The following is a 22,737-nucleotide window of genomic DNA, read 5'->3' as shown; positions in this document are numbered from 1 at the left end:
TAAAGTAAAGATATGAGATATCGAAATCTTAATGAGCATGGTTCACAGTATTTCAATTAAAAAACAAAGAGTACCAAATATCGCATACTTCAATGCAATAAAAGCTCAAGAATCAATTTCAAATGTTCTTAACAAGAATTGTATTTAGTATTGCAGTATGCGAAACAATATTCAAATTTAAGAATTAACAACGATCCACACTGAATACCCATCCAATCTAGTCAGGCCGATAGATGGGCGTCTTGGGTATAAATTCAATTAATATAACATACTCCATCATGGAATTGGAATCACATTGTTGCTTATGTAAACGCCAGTGTAGGCCTAGCTTATGATATAAATGACTATTCTCCCACTCGAGCAGCTTGTCCAGTGTCAATTGTGTCTGCAAGCAAGAATCAAATTCAAGATCATGATCAAAGCCATGACAATGAAAAGGATCATGACCATGACCATGGCTGCGACCAGGTCCTGGTTGGGGCTATCACGCCATGCCGCTGCACAGCACTAGCAGCATTAATATTGTTCATCCCACCAGCAAATTGATGCTGCCCTGCAAGCAGCTGCCAATGAGCATTCCCCAGGAAATAAGCTGTTGCTGAAGACCTAAACAGAGTTGTAAGAGGAGCTACGAAAGCTTGAGAATGAGGATACGTTGCAAGATCAAGATCATGATCATAACCATGATCATGGCCATGACAATGAAAAGGATCATGACCATGACCATGGCTGCGACCAGGATAATGAACAGCTCGAGGAAAAAGCACAATACAGCGACAAGGGGAACCAGAGCGAAACTGCTATGGAAGCGTCCATGTCGCATTTATAATGGTGTTCTCGGTCGGGGCAATCTCATCATACCGCTGCACAGCACTAGCGCATCCTCCGGGAGAAGCGCAAACAGAGGGCAGATCAGATTTTGTTGGTGCAGGTGAAGTTCCGAAAGCAAGAGAATGAGGAAATGTTGCAAGATCAAGATCATGATCATAACCATGATCATGGCCATGACAATGAAAAGGATCATGACCATGACCATGGCTGCGACCAGGATCATGAACAGTTCGAGGAGGAAGCACAATACAGCGACAAGGGAGGATGCCTCAAGTCACATATATCGTAAAATATATATTCGTTAAAAGACTTGATTATATTTAAGCATTAAGAAATGTAAAAAACCATAAATAAAGTGTATTTATTGTTCTAGTAGTCCCAATGGGGCATATCGCGATTGCTTGTGCTATTAAAGCTATTGAAACATCAAAACATACCCATACAAGGTGATATTTAAGGAATATCGATATGGAATCATAGATGGAAACCTTATTTTATATTAAAAACTTAATTTATGACAAAAGTACTTTTTATTTACTCACAATTGGGGCGGTTATCCAGGCATCGTTTGGAATCGAAAACGGACTTTATTTTAAAACATTAAATAAATAGTTTAACATATTTCAAATATATTTCGATATAGAACGCGATAATCAGAAGAGATTTTCATTCGAAGAATATGAGTTAATTATGTAAAGTAAATATATGAGATATCGAAATCTTAATGAGCATGGTTCACAGTATTTAAATTAAAAAACAAAGCTTCAGCTTCCATTTCCAAATTTCGCATACCTCAATGCAATAAAAGCTCAAGAATCAATTTCAAATGTTCTTAACAAGAATTGTATTTAGTATTGCAGTATTCGAAACAATATTAAAATTTAAGAATTAAACAAAAAAGGAAAACGCCCTAAACTAGCGTGAAATCAATTGTTCTTATTAGCTATATATTCCTTCAAAAATTTTTTTAAGCTAAATACTAAATATAACTAGCACTAGCTTAACACGTGTGTGTATGTTTCACTAAACTAGTTCTGTTTAGTTGTTGCACAAGAGTAAACGCCTAAAGCATAATTATTAATTATTAGTTACTAGTTGTTTTTTTTTTTTTTGTTGTTCCTTTTGTATATTACAATTACGATTATAGGCTCCCCCAAAATTCCCCCTCCCATATAATTGCCCCAACGACTGCAACGATCCACACTGCATACCCATCCAATCTAGTCAGGCCGATAGATGGGCGTCTTGGGTATAAATTCAATTAATATAACATACTCCATCATGGAATTGGAATCACATTGTTGCTTATGTAAACGCCAGTGTAGGCCTAGCTTATGATATAAATGACTATTCTCCCACTCGAGCAGCTTATCCAGTGTCAATTGTGTCTGCAAGCAAGAATCAAATTTGTTAATATCAAGTGCCAAAGTGCATAAAAGAACAAACTGTTATCAAACGTCTCTTACGCGTTTGCTCAGACATATGACCGGCCAGAGCGAGCAGCCCAGGGTACAGCAGCAACAGACGCAGCCGCAAAAGAGCCACTTGACATTCAGGGGCAGGGTCTTCTTCAATATGCCATTGATGCGACCGATGGTCGCTTTGAATTCCTCGGGCGCCACACGTGACAGCAAACCGCAGGGGAATTCGACATTAAAGCGATTGCTGAGACCAAAGCTGCAAAGCCAGAAAGGAGAAATAAATTACAATGGCTGCTACAAGTAATGCTTACAAGTATTATCTATTACAACTACAGTCTCGATTTTTAATTGTGTTATGCAATCAGTAGGTCTGTCAATAATTGGGCGCCAAATGGCACAGGGTCAGACGCACTGGCTGCGCGCCTGCTATCAATATAAACAAAACGTGCACCCAAAAACAGAATTAAGCTATCAAGAGCCTTGAGCTACATTGAGAACTAATGCATATGCACGTGTGTGTTTGTGTGTGTGTGTGCGTGTTTGTGCGCATGTGTGCATTTATTGTATCGTTTACTTACACCGTCATATTGCCCGCGCCTCGTATGATAATGGGCTCGGGCACTGGCATCACAGTCTGGTCCTGAAAATGCTCCAAATCATCCAGCTGCTCATCCTCGTAGATGGCATCGAAGTCGGAAAAAGACATTTTTACGATCTCCTTTGTTTCTTGTTGTTTTTATGTTGATTATGATGATGGGCGGTTGGCGGCGACGGTCTGTGCGTCACAGAGAAACAGTTTCCAAACGCTAGCAGCAAATATCAGCACATTTTTGATTTGACATTTGGGTGCGTTATTGTGATTGTATGTGTGCCACGGTTGGCTTTCGAATAAAATCTCAGTCTGAATGTTGGGCCTTCAGTATGATTGTTGTTCGCTCGGGACTCAAAATAAGCGCCGCCGTCTTTGTTGTTACTGTTATACTGCTGCTGTCGCTGCTTCCGCCATACGCGTTGGCGTTAACTGCGCTGCGGCGAGTACTGATACGAGCTGTGACGTTGACTTCCTTTATTGCGGTGCATTAAAAAATGAAGGCACATAAATGAAATATATGTATTATAAAACTGAAGACAAAACAATAATCGAATTGATGTAAGTTATGTGCTTGTGTGCGCATCAGCTAGCAATTTTTCTCAAGGTTGTGCAACACTGGCGTCCGTCTGCTCTGTTATAAGTTGTTGTTGTTATTGCTACTCCCGCAGTGGGGGGCCAATGCTATGTGCAGTCGTTTTTCTTTGCTGCGTATTTCGCAATCACTTTTTCAACTATTGCTCACAATTGTTAATCTAAGTCGTGCGCATTTCAAACGTGCTGACTTATTTTTAGCACTTGCTGTTTTAAAAGCAATTTAAAAGTTTTTGCCAATTTACACTCTGTTATTTTATGTTTTTTAATACCGAAAATATGTTCTCTGCTTAATATTTGTCGTCGCGAGACGACCAGCTGGCAGCTGTTCGTTATGTAGGGTTGCCCAACCGTCGCAAAAAGTGAGAAGTCGCATTCAAACGTGAGAATGACCAGCGGGTTAATATTGATTTATTAATTAGCTACATTTAAAAATAATTAAAGTGTATAATTATATATAATTATAATATATATAAATATATATGTATATAGCACATATAAGCGTATGTTCTAACTAATAATAAAAAATATTGTGCACAAATTCGACAGACTAGCAAACACCAATTAATTTGCAGCATTAACACAAGCATTAATGTAAAAATGACAAGGCATATATTGAGAGTGGGTCACGTCCATCTTCTACTTCTTTTTCGATGCACTCGGGCTGGTCGATTGGAAGACCGAGGAGGCGGACATTAGATTCTCAATATATTGGCCAAGCACTTGATTCTCAGAACGCAATTTAAGATTCTCCTCCTTTACAGAGTCCACCCGCTGCGACAAATCATCCAGTGTGTTTTGCAACTCCAAGACTTGGGTAATTAACCGAGATTTCTCCTGTACGTCATCGGGTCCCACGTCCAGCGTGTCAAGTGAATTGTGGGAGGAATCCGGCGTTGAGCTGTGATTGGTAAACGAAGAGCGCAGCGAGTCCATAGACCGACCATTCGCGATGTTTTGAGTAGTTGAGGGTTCATCTTCGTTGATAATAACTGGAAGGCAGTCAATAAATTATTACTCTTTCCACAGCCGGACGCGCCCAAGGCGTCGACATCTACACTAACACTGTACTCACCCTGCGGATCTTCATCAATCGCCATTATATTGTCATCGTTGTTAATTATTGACATGCTTAATTATCTGCTTTCAACGGGGCAACGTTTAATTAACTTTAATTTTTATTTTTTACAAGAAATTACACGGAAAACTAAACTACCACTTTTTGGTTAAATACGCGCTGTTTCACACTAACTTTGGGTCATTTTTCAACACTCAAACATTTAAGTATGAATTGAAAGAAGAAGCATGATTGCTAACATGTAAGAATTTAAATCTGCGACTACAATATTTTATAGAATATTAAAAAGTTAATTTTATTTGGTTTGAATAATATAAATATTCTACTAATACTTCTGATCATTTCATTGCGTTTTGAAGGGGCTAGAACAGTAAATCGGTACATTTACAACTATAGTCGCCGATTTGCATTTTATAGCTCCGTTAAGTTCAAGACTTCTAAAAAAAAATGAAGTGTTAGCTTACTTAAGCATAATTTAGTCATATCAATTTAAATATAAAGTAAAATTGACTTAAAAGTCAACACTTTATTCACGTTGTTTTAAATATAACCGACGTGAGCAAGTTGTTGCTGCAGAGTTGTCACCTGAGCAGCATTCGATCGACGAATTAAAATACACACGCATGCTTTTTGCCATTATAGTTTTTAACGTTGCACTGAAAACAACTCCTTAAGTAACTAAAGTTAAAAGCAATAATTAAGTAGTTGTGATTAATATAAAACAAAAAGCTGATAAAGTGCAAAAAAGCACTTGTCAGTATATATATATAAGTTAACAACTAAGCATAAATATATTGCCCTAGCAATTAAGTAGCTTCGTATTAACAATGCTGACGCGCCAGAACTGAGTTCAGCGCTCTGCGCTAAGAACGGCCAGCAGCGGTAAGCTGACACTGCATGGAATGCTGAGTCGGCTTGCCGACCATGCTTTGATGGCGTGATGCATTGAGGCTTAGGGTATTTGTATAATTTGCTTGTCCCCTAGTTTTTAGTTTTATATGAAGCGCGCAACACATAAGTCGCCGAAATAAATATACTGCTCCGGCATTGCCGATAAAACATATCTTTCGTAATATTACTGGATCAAGGAGAACATATTTTGATCAAGGGCAGCGCGGGATCAACGCAACTTACCCAAGATAACATTGTGTTACATCGCAGAACATACATTAATGAATAACTAGGGCAGCGCGGGATCAACGCAACTTACCCAAGATAACATTGTGTTACATCGCAGAACATACATTAATGAATAACTGGCGCCCAACCAATAAATAGGAACCCATACCATGTAAGTTCATAAGTGATTTCAGTTTGAAGAAATTATTCTCGAACGCCACGTACCGATACGTGTGATTTTTAAAAAAAAAAAAAAAAAAAAAAAAAAAAAAAAAAAAAAAAAAAAAATTGTAAAGTAAAGTAAATATTGCTGCTCTCTTCTGCCAGCATTTCATTCCTTTAAATCATTGCATACTTTCACTAAAAACTGTTGCATACTTTTACCAGCGTTCCTTGTCAATAAAGCATTGCATACCTTAAACGAATAATTATTGCATACTTTCGGCAGCATTACATTTTTTGCTGCATACCCCTAACAATTTTTTATAATAAATATTGCATACCCCAAGATTCACCAGTTTCCACTATTGCCAACAGCGTTACCTGCCGATCTTTCTCGATCGGCCTAAGTTTGAAAAGTGCCAACCATAAGCCAATGAGTTGGAATTATAGGGAGATAAAAGTCGAATATAATAGTGACGATAGCTGGGAGGGGGAAATCAATTGCTCAGTAGATCCTACTCCTGCAGATACCGTTGTAACTGAAGAAATGGAGCCGGCTCAAGTTCAGAATCTCATTGAGGGTGCCATCAGGCAAGCTTTAGCGCAACAACAAAATCAGTTTCAAGCACAAATAACCGCTTTAGCTTCACAAGTACAGAGTTTGCAGGTGGAGGCGCCGCAAATCGTCACATACGAGAAAATATCCGTCGATCCAAACGCCAAATGCGATATTCCCTTGGACATTATTAAATCTGTGCCGGATTTCTCCGGCGTACAGGATGAGTATGTAGCGTGGAGGCAAGCAGCCATCTACGCGTACGAACTATTCAAGAACTATCCAAAGAGCACTGCACACTACCAAGCGGTAGCGATCATTAGGAACAAAATCAAAGGCCCAGCTGGAGCCTTACTAGTGTCTCACAACACTGTCCTAAATTTCGATGCAATACTAGCTAGGCTAGATTGCACATACTCGGACAAAACATCCTTGCGCTTGCTGAGACAATGTTTGGAGTTAGTTACGCAGGGCGAAATGTCCCTGATGCAATACTACGATGACGTCGAAAAGAAACTCACGCTCGTAACTAACAAAATTGTAATGTCTCACGACCAAGAAGGCGCGGATTTGCTCAACCGGGAGGTCAGAGACGACGCCTTGCACGCCTTTATCTCCGGTCTTAGGAAGCCGTTGAGAGCGGTTGTGTTCCCTGCACAACCAAAAGATCTACCATCCGCTCTGGCCCTTGCCAGAGAGGCAGAAGCTAGCATTGAGAGAAGCATGTTCGCGAACTCTTACGCTAAAGCCTTGCAAGACCGAGCGCAAATTGCTGAAAGTAACAAAAACCGTGCCCAAGGCAAGCAAACCAGATTTAACAAAGATGAGCAAAATCAGGAGAGAAATCCCCATTTTGTGAAACGCCAAAAGGGCGGTCCCCAGCCCCAGGCCCCTAAAGATAATCAAACTGAGGCTCCACAGCCCATGGAAGTTGACTCTTCCTCCAGATTTAGACAAAAAACCGACTACAGCAAGCGTCAGGCTAATGAGTCCAACGCACCAAAACGCAAGAATTCGTCAGACCGTTCAACAGGTCAAAGACGACAACGCGTTAACAATGTCGTACAATCAGATTCCAAAGAAGCCGTAACAGAATTCGAGAAGGCGGCCAAAGAGGCAGTTGAAGAACTAGAGAGTGAGAACGAGTACGCACCTGGTGACGACTCGATTAATTTTTTAGGGAACACTCCCGGCTTCCGTACATTGAACGACGGTTGGCTGGGAGAACTCTGAAGATGTTGATTGACACTGGCGCGGCAAAAAATTATGTGAAGCCCTTAACAGAGCTAAAGACCATAACGCCGGTCGCCAAGTCATTCTCGGTAAACTCGATCCACGGGTCTACCGAAATCAAGCGCAAATGCTTGATGAACATTTTCCAACATACCTCCCCGTTTTTTCTCCTCGATACCCTAAGTTCTTTCGACGCCATCATAGGCTTCGACTTGCTAACACAAGCCGGAGTCAAATTGAACTTGGCAAAAAACACTCTGGAATACCAGAGTACATCCGAAAAACTCCAGTACTATCAATGTGCTGATGTGAACTTCACCGATGTCAACGACATCGTAGTCCCCCCTTCCGTAAAGAAAGAGTTCAGGGACATGATACTCAGAAACAAAAGAGCCTTCTCAAATGCAGACGAAGCTCTCCCTTTTAATACTGCTGTTATCGCTACAATCCGAACAGTAGACAACGAGCCTGTGTATTCAAGATACCCGAGTCTCATGGGTGTTTCTGACTTCATAAACAAAGAAGTCAAACAATTACTGGACGATGGCATAATCAGGCCCTCCAGATCGCCTTACAACAGCCCAACATGGGTGGTTGATAAAAAAGGCACTGACTCATACGGTAACCCAAAAAAAAGGTTGGTAATCGACTTCAGGAAACTGAACGAAAAAACCATACCGGACCGCTACCCCATGCCGAGCATCCCCATGATCTTAGCAAATCTAGGAAAGGCAAAATACTTCACTACCCTCGACCTAAAGTCGGGGTACCATCAAATTTACCTTGCGGAGCATGACCGCGAAAAGACTTCATTTTCAGTAAGCAGCGGCAAGTACGAGTTCTGTCGCCTACCATTCGGCCTGCGCAATGCAAGCAGCATATTCCAAAGGGCAATAGACGATATCCTGAGGGAACATATAGGAAAGATTTGCTTTGTCTATGTAGACGACGTCATAATTTTTTCTAAAAACGAAACGGAGCACCTTCAACACATTAACATTGTGTTAAAATGTCTAATCGACGCAAACATGCGTGTAGGCCCCGAAAAGACTCGTTTCTTCAAGGAAAGTATCGAATTCCTGGGTTTCATTGTAACCAAAGACGGAGCAACATCCGACCCCAAAAAAGTTAAAGCCATTCAGGAATTCCCTGAACCAAAGAATGTCTACAGCGTTAGGTCCTTCTTGGGGTTAGCCAACTACTATAGGGTCTTTATTAAGGACTTTGCCGCTATAGCGCGTCCGATATCGGACATACTTAAAGGGGAAAATGGTTCAGTTAGTAGGCACGTATCAAAGAAAATCCCTGTTGAATTTAATGAAGTTCAACGCGATGCATTTCACCGTCTGCGGAGTATTTTGGCATCAGAAGACGTCATGTTAATGTATCCAAACTTCCAGAAACCGTTCGATTTAACCACTGATGCTTCGGCCAGTGGAATTGGCGCGGTTCTTTCCCAAGGCAATAGGCCAATAACAATGATTTCTCGCGCCTTAAAACAGGCCGAACAAAACTATGCCACTAACGAAAGAGAATTGCTGGCCATTGTGTGGGCTTTAGGCAGATTGCAGAACTTTCTGTACGGTTCTAGGGAAATTAACATTTTCACGGACCACCAGCCGCTCACGTTCGCTGTGTCGGACAAGAACACGAATTCCAAGATTAAAAGATGGAAATCTTACATTGACCAGCACAATGCCAAAATGTTTTATAAACCGGGCAAAGAGAATCTGGTGGCGGATGCCCTTTCAAGGCAAAACATTAATGCTCTGCAAGATGGGCCCCGTTCGGACGCTGCAACCGTTCACAGCGAACTTTCCCTGACCTACACGGTCGAGACAACAGACAAACCTTTGAATTGCTTTAGGAACCAGATTGTCCTAGAGGAATCGCGTTTTCCGCTAAAGCGAAACTTGTTGCTGTTTCGCAGCAAAACACGCCACTTGATCAGTTACACTGACAAGAGCTCAATTCTCAAAACCCTCAAAGAAGTTGTGAATTCTGGAGTCGTTAATGCAATACATTGCGATCTTCCCACGTTGGCAAGTTTCCAACACGACCTGATTTTGTATTTCCCTGCTACCCAATTCTGGCATTGCAAAAATCTTGTGCAAGATATAACGGACAAAAACGAGCAGTTAGAAATCATCACTGCCGAGCACAATCGAGCGCACAGAGCAGCTCAGGAAAACATTAAACAAGTACTTCGGGACTATTATTTTCCCAATATGGCCAGTCTGGCCAAAGAAGTGGTTGCAAACTGCAGGGTCTGCACTAAAGCCAAATACGATAGGCACCCGAAGAAACAAGAACTCGGGGAAACGCCTATACCAAGTTATACTGGCGAAATGTTGCATATTGACATTTTCTCGACAGACAAGAAACAGTTCTTGACCTGCATAGACAAATTCTCAAAATTTGCAGTCGTCCAACCGATATTATCCAGAACGATAATCGATGTCACAAGCCCTCTACTGCAAATTGTTAACCTTTTTCCCGCAACCAAGACAATTTATTGCGATAACGAGGCGGCCTTCAATTCCGAGACCATCACTTCGATGCTCCGAAACGCCTACGGCATTTGCATTGTGAATGCGGCTCCGCTTCACAGCACCTCAAACGGCCAGGTGGAGCGCTTTCATAGCACCCTGACCGAAATTGCGAGATGCCTCAAGTTAGACAAGAAAATCAGCGACACTACAGAATTAATCTTAAAGGCTACGATAGAGTACAACAAAAGTTTGCACTCAGTAACCCTCGAGAAACCAATTGAGGTCGTTCATGCAGCAGCTTCTGATCGTCGCGGGAACGTCAAAAACAGGCTAATTAAGGCACAGCAAGACAATATCAAAAGGTGCAATGCATCCAGACAAAACCGCGTTTTCGAGGTAGGAGAAAAGGTGTTCCAGAAGAACAACAAGAGGCTAGGGAACAAGTTAACTCCCTTATGCTCAGAACAAAAGGTCGAAGCAGACCTGGGAACGTCTGTCCTCATTAAGGGGAGGGTGGTCCATAAGGACAACCTGAAATAAGTTTTCCTCCACAATTAGCTAGTAAGCCAACTCAGAGTTTAAACACCGTCTTATATTGTTCGTCCATTTCAGGTTTGCACTCACTTTGCTTGTGGCACTAGCAGCGGTAAATGCTCGGATCACCGACTTCTCGCATGTCAACTACATTCCGGTCTTAGACGGGGAAGTACTGGTGTTCGATCAACGTAGCTACTTGAGGCACTCAAGTAACATTTCCGAATTTGTTAGTATGATAGACGAGACGGAAAGACTGTCCGATTCCTTTCCACAGTCGCATATGCGCAAACTACTAGACGTAGATACAGATCACCTTAGAACATTGTTGTCCGTTCTTCAAGTGCATCACAGATTTGCACGAAGCCTCGATTTCTTAGGCACTGCCTTGAAGGTTGTTGCTGGCACCCCTGATGCTTCAGATTTCTTAAGGATCCGCGTTACAGAGACGCAGTTGGTGGAGGCTAACTCCAAACAGATACTAATAAACTCCGAAACTCAAAAACAAATAAACAGACTAACGGACACTATCAATAAAATTATCAGTTCCCGCAAAGGCGATTTGGTTGACACTCCTCATTTATTCGAGACCCTGTTGGCAAGAAATAGAATACTGAACACAGAAATTCAAAATTTAGTACTCACCATAACGTTGGCAAAAGCAAGCATAGTAAATCCTACAATCCTTGATCATACCGATCTAAAATCACTTATCGAACAAGATACCCCAATAGTTAGCTTGATAGAAGCTTCTAAGATCAAGGTCCTTCAGTCCGAGAATATTATCCACATATTAATAGCCTACCCTAAAGTTGAGTTTAGGTGCCAAAAGGTCTCCGTCTACCCCGTTTCACACCAACAAACCATTCTGCGACTCGACGAAGACACGTTGGCGGAATGCGAAAAGGATACCTTTGCAGTTACTGGATGCACCGTAACTACGCATAACACCTTCTGCGAACGAGCACGGCGCGAAACCTGTGCTAGCTCCCTTCACGCGGGAAACATCGCCAACTGCCACACTCAACCTAGCCACCTGAAAGCGATAATGCCTGTAGATGACGGCGTCGTGGTTATCAACGAAGCGACAGCGCGCGTCCGAACAGATGATGACGCAGAGGTAACCGTCTCAGGAACCTTCCTGATAACTTTCGAACGGTCTGCAACTATCAATGGCACAGAATTTGTAAACCTGCGCAAATCACTAAGCAAGCAGCCTGGCATCGTGAGGTCACCGCTCCTAAACATCATCGGACATGACCCGGCACTAAGCATACCACTCCTGCATCGTATGAACATCAACAACTTGCTAGCAATTCGAGATTTCAAGGAGGAGGTAGTTGCGGCTGGCTCGCCTAAATTCTGGTTCGCGATTGGCGCGGTCCTGAATGTCGGACTAATTGGCTCATTCTTCCTTTTTCTGGTGCTAAGGAAAAGACGAGCCTCCATGCAGATGCAGAAGGCGATTGACAAATACGACATGCCCGAGGACGGCCATCATCCTGAGGGGGGGGTAGTTAACAACTAAGCATAAATATATTGCCCTAGCAATTAAGTAGCTTCGTATTAACAATGCTGACGCGCCAGAACTGAGTTCAGCGCTCTGCGCTAAGAACGGCCAGCAGCGGTAAGCTGACACTGCATGGAATGCTGAGTCGGCTTGCCGACCATGCTTTGATGGCGTGATGCATTGAGGCTTAGGGTATTTGTATAATTTGCTTGTCCCCTAGTTTTTAGTTTTATATGAAGCGCGCAACACATAAGTCGCCGAAATAAATATACTGCTCCGGCATTGCCGATAAAACATATCTTTCGTAATATTACTGGATCAAGGAGAACATATTTTGATCAAGGGCAGCGCGGGATCAACGCAACTTACCCAAGATAACATTGTGTTACATCGCAGAACATACATTAATGAATAACTTATATATTTGGAGTGTTTCTTTATAATAAAAGAACAGTTAGCATTTGCGTCAAGTATATTGAATACTGAATCATATAGCTGGATAAAACCGTGTTATTTGCCTACAACATTCATACAGGTATTGTTATTACATTGCCAAAATATGTAAGGTAATAATATATAGCTTACTGATTTCTCACTTGTTTCAGTTCTCTGAGTTCTCACCACCAGGAAACAGCGGTCTTAAAGTTCATGCTGTTTGTGCACGCTCAACTTCAATTCGAAAATCAAAGGTAATCTTTTGTTTAAGTTTTACATCATCTAACTGTTAAACTAAATGCGAAATTAAAGTATGCTTTTGGCATAATAAGCAAAGCCCAGATAAGGTATGTATGCACATACATATATATGTATATACATATGTATGACATTGGCATCACCATTCGCATACACATACGTAACAACTTTAAAATTAACAACCTTAAGTAATTTGGCTAAGGATGCAAACTCATTGGGCATAAGCCCAGTACAAGTGAATGGGCTATTAATAAATTTTGTAAATGTTTTCTAAGCAAATATAAATCTGCATGCAGCATACCTAAAAATGATATCAATATTCAATATGCGAGCTGCCAACTTTGCCAAAAAAATGCGTTGTCAAACAGGCGCGCAAACTAACGGCATGATATTATTAAATAAAGCTATTAATGTTGCATGAACATGCCTAGTTTTTTAAAATAATTGATCCATACGTATTTGTTAACCATTTTCGATCATTTTAGGGCATACTAAACGACGTCATAACTGAAAAGATTTTTAAATCGAGAAACTGCGCGGAACTGCCATATTTGGCAAAAATAATACGGCAGCCTTAAAAATCCATAACATAAAAATACCAACTTTTGTAAAACTGTTAGCGCGTGATTATTTTAATATTTCATAATAAACAGTAAATTATTCAAAAAATATATAGCAAATGTGAAAAGTTATAAAGCCGAATGCGCATTGCTGTCAAATAAAACTCACAATAGGCAAGAGCAAACAGTTTACTGCCGTAAAAAAAAAAATACCAGACCGTGCAAAGGTGTAGTGATTGGATAAAATGCCAAAACTTGTGCGGCAACGTACGAATTGTGTTGCCTGCAGTTGAAAAGTGTGAAAAAGACGCCATTTGAGTTGACTTTGTATACAAGTTTTTAAAAACTGCCAATAGCCTGTGCCTGTGCTAAGTATAGTTAATCATTAAAAGAACAAAAAACCAAAAACTAAAACAATGCTGCCCGCCAATCTGGGCGCTGCAAATGTGAGCCAAGGAAAACGGGAAGTGCCCATTACCATGTCGCCAGTAAAACCGGGGAACAACAGTGGTGTCTCTGGCGGCACACTGACGGCAAAGGCAACAAGCAAGGCGCCAGAGGAGCTGCGTTATTTGCCCATTGCCACAATGCCCACCAAGCCCTGTAATATAACAATTAGCAGTTATAAAACGAATAATAATAATAGTTGTAAAAATATGAACAACAATGCGGCTGCAATTAAAACCAAACTGACACCAATGAATATTGTACAAAAACAGTTGAAAGCGAGCAATAATAATAATAATAACAATAATAATAATATAACTGCAGCAGCGCCGCCACTTATACAATTGGTTGCCAACAGTTCCAATGGCAATGCCAACTCGCTGCTATCCATACTGTCGCCCAAAACGCTCATCAAGCCCGCTAGCAATAACAGCAATGGCCAGGCTACGGCTCAGCCGCAACCTGTGCTCATACGACCGGCCACCACGATGACCACGATTCCTGTACAGCAGCAAAATGGTGCCAATCACAACAGCAACAACAACAGCCACAGCTCGGGAGCAGCAGCAGCGGCAGCAGGCACCGTGGCACCATCTCACTTGATATCGCTGGTGGCCGCCAAAACACCTTGTAAAACGGGTAAGTTTTCTTCCTCTTCTTTTTTTTTTTTTTGAGAAGTTATATTGGGCAGAACTTATATAATAATACTACTAATAAATAAACTGTGTGCTGTCTTCTGTGCTGTTGCGGCTTCGGTACGATTCGATATCGGTTTTGCCTCTCAATTCAATTTTTGCTTTGGGCACAGTCGCTGCTGCTGCGAGTCGCTCATTTAGTTGTTGTCGCTGGCCGCGTTGGAATAAATGTGTGTGTGCGTGTGCGTGTGTGTGTGTGTGCGGAGTCTCTTATTATTACTATTATACACATAGTATTAATGTTGTTGTTGCTGTTGCTGTTGTTGTTGCCGTTGCTCTATTATCGTTGTTGTTGCTGCCGTCATTTAACTAGCATTGTAGCTGCTACTTAACGAGTTAACATATTTTTATTTCATAATATTAATTAGTTTGAGTACGAAAATAAGTTTCATGTGGCTATTTTGAGATTTATATAGTTCACGGATTTGGTTTTTCTTTATTTAATTTTATTGTTGTTGTTTCATACAAATCAAATCGATTGACAAATCATTTAACTGAAATATGTCTTTTGTTTAAGCTGATGACACAATTTTTTTTGGCAGTTTTGAAGAGGCTAAAAGTCACTTGTAAATAAAATACTTAATTTTATTGTTGTTTATCAACGTTATGTGTGTACGACATTTATATATGTATATATATATATATATATATATGCAAAAGTCGCGGGCGGGCGTGCACAGGCTATGACGATGATCAGGTTTTTGCAGCTGCAGCTGCCTCAAGAGAGCGAGAAAAAAGAAAACAATTAAATGAGAAAAACTGCTGCGAGGACAACGCTTAAGTTTGAATTTGCAACTTAATTAGGAAATATAGTCGAGGCCTAGCTGCCTTTGCCTTGAGCTGCAATGTGACTCACATTTCCAACCAAAAACAACAATATTTTTTTTTTATCACAATATAAACATATACACGTAGAATAAGTGCAAGTGTATTTGTACACACACACCATTTTTTCTGAACATATATTGTATAATGTGCATTTCTTTTTTGTTTTCTGTTTTCAGCTGCTGTTCCAGCTAGCTCTGCCGCTGCCCAAATTTCATTGCTTTCAAAGTCTCGTACTCCAGTTATATTGAGCAAAGCGGCCGTGGAGAAAATCCGTTTGAAGTTTGGCCAGGCGCAGGCGCAGGTAAACGCCGGTGCGCTGTTTTTAACTAAATCGCTCAAGCCCAACGGCATCAATACCAACAATACCAGCAATAGCAACAACAAAAGCGGCAATTCTAGGCCAGCACAGGAGACAGCAGGAGCAACGCAACCGGCAGTACAAAAGCCTTTAGGCGTTGTGGCCACTTCCACGTCCATGCCCACGCCAATGCCTGCGCCCATGCCTACGCCCATGCCCGCGCCCATGCCTACGCCTATGCCCTTGCCCATGCCCATGCCCAGCAATGCTCTGCCAGAGATCAAGATCAGTCCGCTGCCTGCCGTCGCTCTGAATGGTGCCAAAATCATGAAAGTACAGGCGAGCCCATTGGCTGTGATTATGCCAACAGTGCCAGCGCCAGTGCCAGAGCAAGCTCCAACAACAACAACAATCACAACCACAATTGTGCAACCAAGTGTGCAACAGGGTTCACCCAAGCTGCAGCGCTCCAAGTCGTTGGCGGGCAATGAGGATAATGCGGCTGTCATATTAATACAAAGCAATGCCACAGAGCGGCGACATTCGGTAGCCATTATGGCCAAGGAAGTGGATGTCGTGGAGCAGACAAAGCCCATCGAAACCATAACCATAGAAGACGATGACAGCGAGGAGGAAAAGGAGGCACAGTTCAATCAGCAGCAGGAAAAAAGGCAGCAACTGGCACAAAAGATGCAGCAACATAAACCACAACAACAACAACCACAACAAAAAACACCCACAACATCTACACAAACATCGAGAAAAAACTCAACAGCCAGTCGGAGCAGCATCACCAGCAGCAGCAGTAGCGATGTGGAAATGATTATTATGCCGGAGGAGGTGCGGCCTAAGCAATTGGAAACAAAGCAACCAGCCAATGGTGCCATTATAAATATTGTTAAGGCTGAGACGCTGTCGCTCTCCAAGGAGGAATTTGAGAAATCGCTACGTTGCGATGAGCACGTGGACAATAGTTCGCCCTCTTCCGTGTGCACTAATCACACCTCAAAATCGGGCACCATCACGTTAACGCCCATTTCTCGGCTGCAACATAATGGCGTTGAGCCGAAGACGGCCGCTGCTGTTACATTAAACACTTTTAAGCGTAGCATGCAACAGCATTTTGGTATGTTGCGCTGGCGAGAGAAACAGCCGGGCATGCTGCAGAATTCCACAATGCGCTTCGAGCTTAATCGCTACAATTTGCTGCAGTTGGCGGAGCGCTGCGATTCGCGTCAGGGTCCCGCCAGCTACTTTGAGCGCGCGCTCTTCGATCGTCCCGTACGCCGACCCAACAGCACCACCCATCCATTACTCTATTTATGCTCGCGCTGCAACTGTCATGGACCTGCCTCGGATTTTCTGGCGCCGCGTGAGTAAACATCATGAGATAACCAAACTGTGCCCAGACTAAATTTGCCTTTCTTTGCAGGTTTCTGCTCACTTAGCTGTGTTCGACGAGCGCATAAACGTCGTCAGCTCAATCCGCCTGGCGTGGCCAGCGAGAGTAAAATAAGTCGCTTGCAGGAGCCAAAGTTGGTCCAAAATGGTCACCTACAGCAACATCAGCAACAGCTCCAGCTGCAGCAGCAGCAGCAGCAGCAGCAACTGCAGCTACAACAGCAACTGCAACGGGAACAGGAACGCGAACGGGAGCGTAAATCAACCACCGCAAAGCGACCTTTTCGCTGGACCGAATATCTCAAACTGAAGACTAATGGTGATGCGGCGCCTATACATCTTTTCCTCAATCCCTTTCCCATCAAACCCAATTGCTTCAAGCGTGGCATGAAACTGGAGGCCATTGATCCGGAGAACTGTTCGCTATTCTGCGTCTGCACCATTGTTGAGGTGCGTGGCTATCGCTTGAAACTCAACTTTGATGGCTATTCGAGCATGTATGATTTTTGGGTGAACGCGGATTCCATGGATATCTTTCCGCCGGGCTGGTGCGAACGCACCTCGCACGTACTGCAAGCGCCCAAAGGCTATTGCCCGGACCGTTTCACCTGGTATCGCTATCTGGTCAAGACCAAGGCAAAGGCAGCGCCTTCTACACTCTTCACCCATCTCAATGCAACCAAGCATACACAAATTAATAACTTCAGTGTAGGCATGCATCTGGAGGCCGAGGATTTAAATGATACGGGCAAGATTTGTGTGGCTACCGTGGCAGATATACTGGATGAGCGCATACGTGTACATTTTGATGGCTGGGACGATTGCTACGACTTCTGGGTGCATATCAACTCGCCCTACATACATCCCTGCGGCTGGCATGAGGGTCGCCAGCAGCTGATCGTGCCACCAGACTATCAGAACATTTTGTTCAACTGGGCTGACTATATTGAGGAAGTGGGCGGCATTGCGGCGCCCGCGGATCTGTTTAAGCCACGAGAGCCCATGGAATTTCAAGCGCGCATGAAGCTCGAGGTTGTCGACCAGCGTAATCCCTGCTTGATACGACCAGCGACGGTGGTCACACGCAAGGGCTATCGCGTCCAACTGCATCTTGATTGCTGGCCAGCGGAGTACTATTTTTGGCTGGAAGATGATAGTCCCGATTTGCATCCGATTGGCTGGTGTGAGGCCACCTCACATGAACTTGAAGTACCGCCGGGCTTCCAGCAGCGTGCCTCTCTGATGCCCTGCGACGTGGCAGGCTGCCGCGGTTTTGGCAACGCCAAACGCTTCAATCTAAATGTGCACGCCCTACGTGATTGCTGTCCCTATGCGCCAGAGAACTGGCGCCAGTGGCGTGCGAAGACGGTGAAGCCGCCACGCGTTCTACCTGAACATATCAAGCGAACTGAGTCACCTAAGCCGCTTCCGCAGCCACAGCCGCAGCCGCAGCCTATTAAGACACCCTCACCAATTTTGGAAAGTCAGTTAAACACGAATTCGAAGCCAGCGGCTAGTGTCAAAGCTAAAACATACGGAAAAGCGAAGAAATCACGACCGAGCCTGGACTGTGAACCAAAACCCAAGCTAAAGCGTGAGGAGCCCAAGCCGTTGTCCGTTGAAGTCAAGTCAGAACCTGTCCTAAAATCTGTCGAAGATGAACGCATGGATCTAAATCCGCACTGCCTGTCCATAGCCAAGACCATTGTGGCGGAATATGGGCCACAATTTGCGCGCAATTATCGCTTGTGGCAAAAGAACAGCGATTTTGACATGGCGCAGCTTAAAAGCAATCCGCTCTACTGGACCAACTGGGATGTCTATGAGTTTGTTGAGCGTGCGCTGAAATCCCCCAGCATTGCTCAATTGCTTTTTGACGAGGAGATCGATGGACGCGCTCTTTTAATGATGGGACGCAAAGATTTGGCTACCTACTTCAAGCTTAAAGTGGGTCCAACGGTAAAACTCTTCTCGCTGATTGTCAATCTGCGCATTGCGGTCGCGTGCAAGTTTGCCACCAAGGAGACGGGTCTCAATTTTAATCGGGTCAGATGTTCAACACTGCCTGGCAAACAGGAATCGGTGGAGAATAAACCAGAACTCAAAACAGACAATCATTTGACTGCAACGCCAAATGGCTTGCAGCAAGCAGAGGTTGTAGATAGCTCAGCAGAACAAGAAAATCTTAAAGAGGAGCGAGACGAGGAAGAATACGAAAATGATGTGGATTTTGATTATTCAGAGCACCCAGAACGAGAGCTTACTGACGAGGAGGACGTTGTGCTGGACAGCGAGGATTTTCTTAGCGTTAAGCCCCTACACAGCATTGTCAACAGTGTGGGAACTATTGAAGATACAGATTCAGATGTTACTATGACGCCCCTGGATATGCTGCCCGTGAGTGTATGATAGGGCACCCCATCTGCCGCCAGCCATTATGTTTCAAGAACGTTTAGTTTTTAAGTCAATTTTTATCAACTTATAACTATGGAAATTCAGTTTAATTAGTTGACCTATTTCTATAAGATTTGTTGCGTTGGCTCGTTTTCATTTGATTGATATTGCGTATATTCTATTGATATGGTAATTATTCTTTAAGCGTTTCAATTAAAGCTACTGTATAAAACACATTTACATCTTGTACGACAATCCCCAACAAGCCGAACTATTGGTCTCCGGATAAGCTCTTTTCGTGCTATTCCACAGAATACGAGTAAAATCTCCCTGCTAAGGATCACAGGCCCTTTAACCGTAGAGGACGCCGCTCTAAGCATGTCGAGACTTCCGACCCCGACCCAACCATCGATAACTTCTTGGGTTAGCCAAGCTACGGATCATTGGAAATGGCCAGGCAAGTGCCAATCAGCTAAAACTCGATTGATCAATGGAACAACCGCCCCAGATCACATTGCGCTTGACTTTATACATCAATATTTAATACGCAAGAGAAAATTCATTTAATGCTATTTCGTTTTGAATTTCGAGGTGATGCTCGCTGCGGTGATCTCTGCAGTGTTCGTTTTTCCGCTGTTGGTGATCCTGCTGATTTCTTGAACTTGTTTGGCGCAGGCCGGCCCTCGTCCTCGCTAGATGTTGGCAATTGTTCGTCTTCAGGTTTGTCCTCGCCAGATATTGGTTGTATTTCTGCTGCAGCTGCGACCTCCTTAGGTGTTAGTGATTGTGGTAGTTCTGGTTCCTCTACAAACGGTTCTTCTGGCGATTCAGCTGCTTCTATTTCATTTTCGTCATTGTCGCTTATGGCCAAGGTGCCGTCCGCCTCGAAGAGTGGCTCGCCAAATAGATGCGTCACCTCGACAAATTGCTGAAAGCACGCCATATTTCTATAATGCAAATTGTTGTATACCTGATACTTCTTCAAGGACTGCAGCAGCTCCTTGTCTGAAACGGTGCCCGCGCTTTTCAAAATGACCATCAGCGCATGTAGCTCCTTAACGGAGAATTTGAGAAAAGAGTTGTCATTGAGCAGCTTATTCGCAAAGGGCACAATTTTCTGTGGCTCACGTAAGAATTAAATTTATAAATTACAAATTCAACAATTAACAGAGTAATCCCTACCTTTCCCACCAGCTTCATCATGGCCGGTCGATTATGCTCGTTGGCCAGCTGAAAGATTTTCAGCACCGTGCCCATAGGCCAATTCTGGTTGGCCAACTTGCCAATATAGCCATCGACAAAGTCGGGCATCTTATATTTGGTTGCCAAATAGATGAGATCTGGACACATCTCGATAGTTATGTCATTGTATATCTCATAGGTGTAGATGTAGAGCAGAAGGGTCTCGTATGCATCGGGCGAGGCATCATTCACATTCATCACCAGCATGTTTCTGGTTCTGGTTTCCGTCTGTTCGAACATGCGCTCGAACTCCTCCGAGGCGGAGGCCAGCATTACCTTGTGACACTGAAACTGGCGGCAGCAGCTCTTTTTAAACTTATCCATATACCACACATGCAGCTCACAGTCCGACAATTGCCCACTACGGAGCAATTCAAGGCGACGTAACTTGCAGAACATCATATGGAAAATTTTTAAATACTATAAAAATTTGTTAGTATAACCGATTGCTTGGAGTCGTAAATGTAAAAGACATATATTTTCGGTGTTTGATTTAGAAATTCCCCAATATAGCAGCCTGTTGAAAATAGATTTCTCCAAGATTTTGTTTATTCCATTTTTGTTTAAACGTTGTTTAAATTGTTCGTGAAAAATGTCAAACTCTCCAAGAAACAGCAATCGGCCATCAGTCTCAGTCTCTGACAGTCCGCCGACAGGCGATCCCAAACCTAATGCTGATAACGTGGCCGATGATGCACCGGCGACTTCTGATGACAATGCGGAGTGGAATACGGATGATGCTGGTGCTGCTGCCATATCACCAACGGGCGATCTGACGGAGAGTCCAAGTAGCTCCGATATTTCGTCCACCAAGCGGCGCCGGCTCGAGTACTTTCGCAATGGAATTGATGCCGATTGCGAGGTGCATGTGCCCAGGATGAGCGACGGTGTCAGTGAGGGTGGCAATGTCTGTTATAAGAAATTTAAATGTCATCGCATATTTTTGGCAACCGCTTCGGAGAAACTCGAGCAGGATGTTTTTCAAAATAAACAATGGAACGGGGTATTACAAATTAACGGCGTCTCACCGGAGAGTGTGGAAATTTTTTTGGAATTCATTTATACATTTGAGATAACAACATCGCAAATCAATCTGCTCATCATTGGAGATATATTCATTCTGTCCTGTGCATACAATTTGCCCGACTTTTTGCTCAAGTTCTCGCAGCAGCTCAAGAATATTAGCTGGCCATTGGAGGGCATATTTCCCGCCTTCAATTTGGCTTTTCGCCACAATATTTACGATCTGGAAAATGTCTGCCTAACAGTAAGGTTTTTTACAATTTGAAATTCAATTAAATATCTAAACTAATTGTTTAATACCGGGATATATGTATGCTTCCACGCCCTTGCAGAAAATTTTAGAAAATGCAGAAACTCTTAAATCCGAGCCGGGAATTATAGAATTGCAGACATACGCCTTCAACTTCGTCATCCAGCATTGGCTGGCCACAGAAGTATATATTCATTTAAAATGGCTGTGAAGTCAAATATTGTTTAATTTTTACTTTTTAACAGGCGCTGACCACAAACGAAATAATCCAAATACTGCAGCTATACCAGAAGGAAAACAATTTAACATTCAAGAACTCGCAACAATTTCCACATTTTATAAAGATTATCAAATACTTTCCGAGTGTGCTGCTAGACGCCGAAGGATTCATACATAAATATTAATTAAATTTGATCGCAATGGTTAACAAGTTCGATTGTTCGATTATTTACATTAACCGACGACCAGAGTATGCCTTAACATAGCTAGACCTTTTCACAGACGACTAAAATGTCTCTGTAGTTAAACTGCAAATTGAAAATGTATTTAACATTATCTTAAAAGATCGGCTTTTATGCAGCCCTGCTCTACTCAAATTTGTTATACTGACAATTAAAGCAAAAATATCTTGTGTTATCGATTTACCACAGCTCAGCGAACCATTAAAACTTGCTCCGGTCTGGTTACCTATTCCTTATTACGAAAGAAAGAAAAATTACGTTCGGCTAAAAGCTAAATATATTACTGCTCAGACGCTCATTCAAGAAACATAAGATTTATTTTTTAA

General features: G+C 42.7%; 5 protein-coding genes and 1 long non-coding RNA gene across 8 annotated transcripts; 3 read left to right on the top strand and 3 right to left on the bottom strand.

Moving 5' to 3' along the window:
* Nucleotides 1-180: 180 nt before the first annotated feature.
* LOC115761285 (cysteine-rich hydrophobic domain-containing protein 2) lies at nt 181-3,829 on the bottom strand. Of its 2 annotated transcripts, XM_030703008.1 has the most exons (4): nt 3,708-3,825; nt 2,831-3,316; nt 2,298-2,508; nt 1,505-2,219 (listed from the first exon to the last, which is right to left on the bottom strand). In XM_030703008.1, exons 2-4 carry the CDS (start codon nt 2,956-2,958, stop codon nt 2,052-2,054), a joined length of 507 nt encoding a protein of 168 aa, XP_030558868.1. In that variant the 5' UTR covers nt 2,959-3,316; nt 3,708-3,825; the 3' UTR covers nt 1,505-2,051. The 2 variants fall into 2 exon arrangements, with proteins under 2 accessions (XP_030558869.1, XP_030558868.1); XM_030703009.1 differs by lacking the exon at nt 1,505-2,219 and adding an exon at nt 181-385 and having other exon boundaries at nt 2,831-3,829.
* Nucleotides 3,830-3,939: 110 nt separating this feature from the next.
* On the bottom strand, nt 3,940-4,982 carry LOC115761338 (short coiled-coil protein). The gene is made up of 2 exons (XM_030703075.1): nt 4,511-4,982; nt 3,940-4,427 (listed from the first exon to the last, which is right to left on the bottom strand). The coding sequence occupies exons 1-2, from the start codon at nt 4,563-4,565 to the stop codon at nt 4,075-4,077; spliced, it is 408 nt and encodes a 135-aa protein (XP_030558935.1). The 5' UTR covers nt 4,566-4,982; the 3' UTR covers nt 3,940-4,074.
* A 7,593-nt stretch (nt 4,983-12,575) lies between these two features.
* LOC115761658 lies at nt 12,576-13,367 on the top strand. The gene is made up of 3 exons (XR_004017759.1): nt 12,576-12,654; nt 12,725-12,808; nt 13,298-13,367. It is a non-coding gene; the product is annotated as an uncharacterized LOC115761658 (long non-coding RNA).
* A 352-nt stretch (nt 13,368-13,719) lies between these two features.
* Nucleotides 13,720-19,656, top strand: LOC115761654. 2 transcript variants are annotated; one of them, XM_030703495.1, is made up of 3 exons: nt 13,720-14,458; nt 15,519-17,012; nt 17,073-19,656. In XM_030703495.1, exons 1-3 carry the CDS (start codon nt 13,789-13,791, stop codon nt 19,448-19,450), a joined length of 4,542 nt encoding a protein of 1,513 aa, XP_030559355.1. In that variant the 5' UTR covers nt 13,720-13,788; the 3' UTR covers nt 19,451-19,656. The 2 variants fall into 2 exon arrangements, with proteins under 2 accessions (XP_030559355.1, XP_030559356.1); XM_030703496.1 differs by lacking the exon at nt 13,720-14,458 and adding an exon at nt 15,010-15,080.
* A 310-nt stretch (nt 19,657-19,966) lies between these two features.
* Nucleotides 19,967-21,168, bottom strand: LOC115761655. The gene is made up of 2 exons (XM_030703497.1): nt 20,618-21,168; nt 19,967-20,552 (listed from the first exon to the last, which is right to left on the bottom strand). Exons 1-2 carry the CDS (start codon nt 21,077-21,079, stop codon nt 19,995-19,997), a joined length of 1,020 nt encoding a protein of 339 aa, XP_030559357.1. The 5' UTR covers nt 21,080-21,168; the 3' UTR covers nt 19,967-19,994.
* Nucleotides 21,169-21,186: 18 nt separating this feature from the next.
* On the top strand, nt 21,187-22,638 carry LOC115761657. The gene is made up of 3 exons (XM_030703498.1): nt 21,187-21,944; nt 22,033-22,134; nt 22,196-22,638. Exons 1-3 carry the CDS (start codon nt 21,270-21,272, stop codon nt 22,352-22,354), a joined length of 936 nt encoding a protein of 311 aa, XP_030559358.1. The 5' UTR covers nt 21,187-21,269; the 3' UTR covers nt 22,355-22,638.
* The last annotated feature ends 99 nt before the right edge of the window (nt 22,639-22,737 follow it).

Source organism: Drosophila novamexicana, unplaced genomic scaffold, assembly GCF_003285875.2.
Source record: "Drosophila novamexicana strain 15010-1031.04,08,12 unplaced genomic scaffold, DnovRS2.1 tig00000485-arrow-pilon, whole genome shotgun sequence".
NCBI classification, from domain to species: domain Eukaryota; kingdom Metazoa; phylum Arthropoda; class Insecta; order Diptera; family Drosophilidae; genus Drosophila; species Drosophila novamexicana.
Note: the sequence above shows the minus strand (reverse complement) of the source record. Positions and strands in the feature narration are given on the sequence as shown.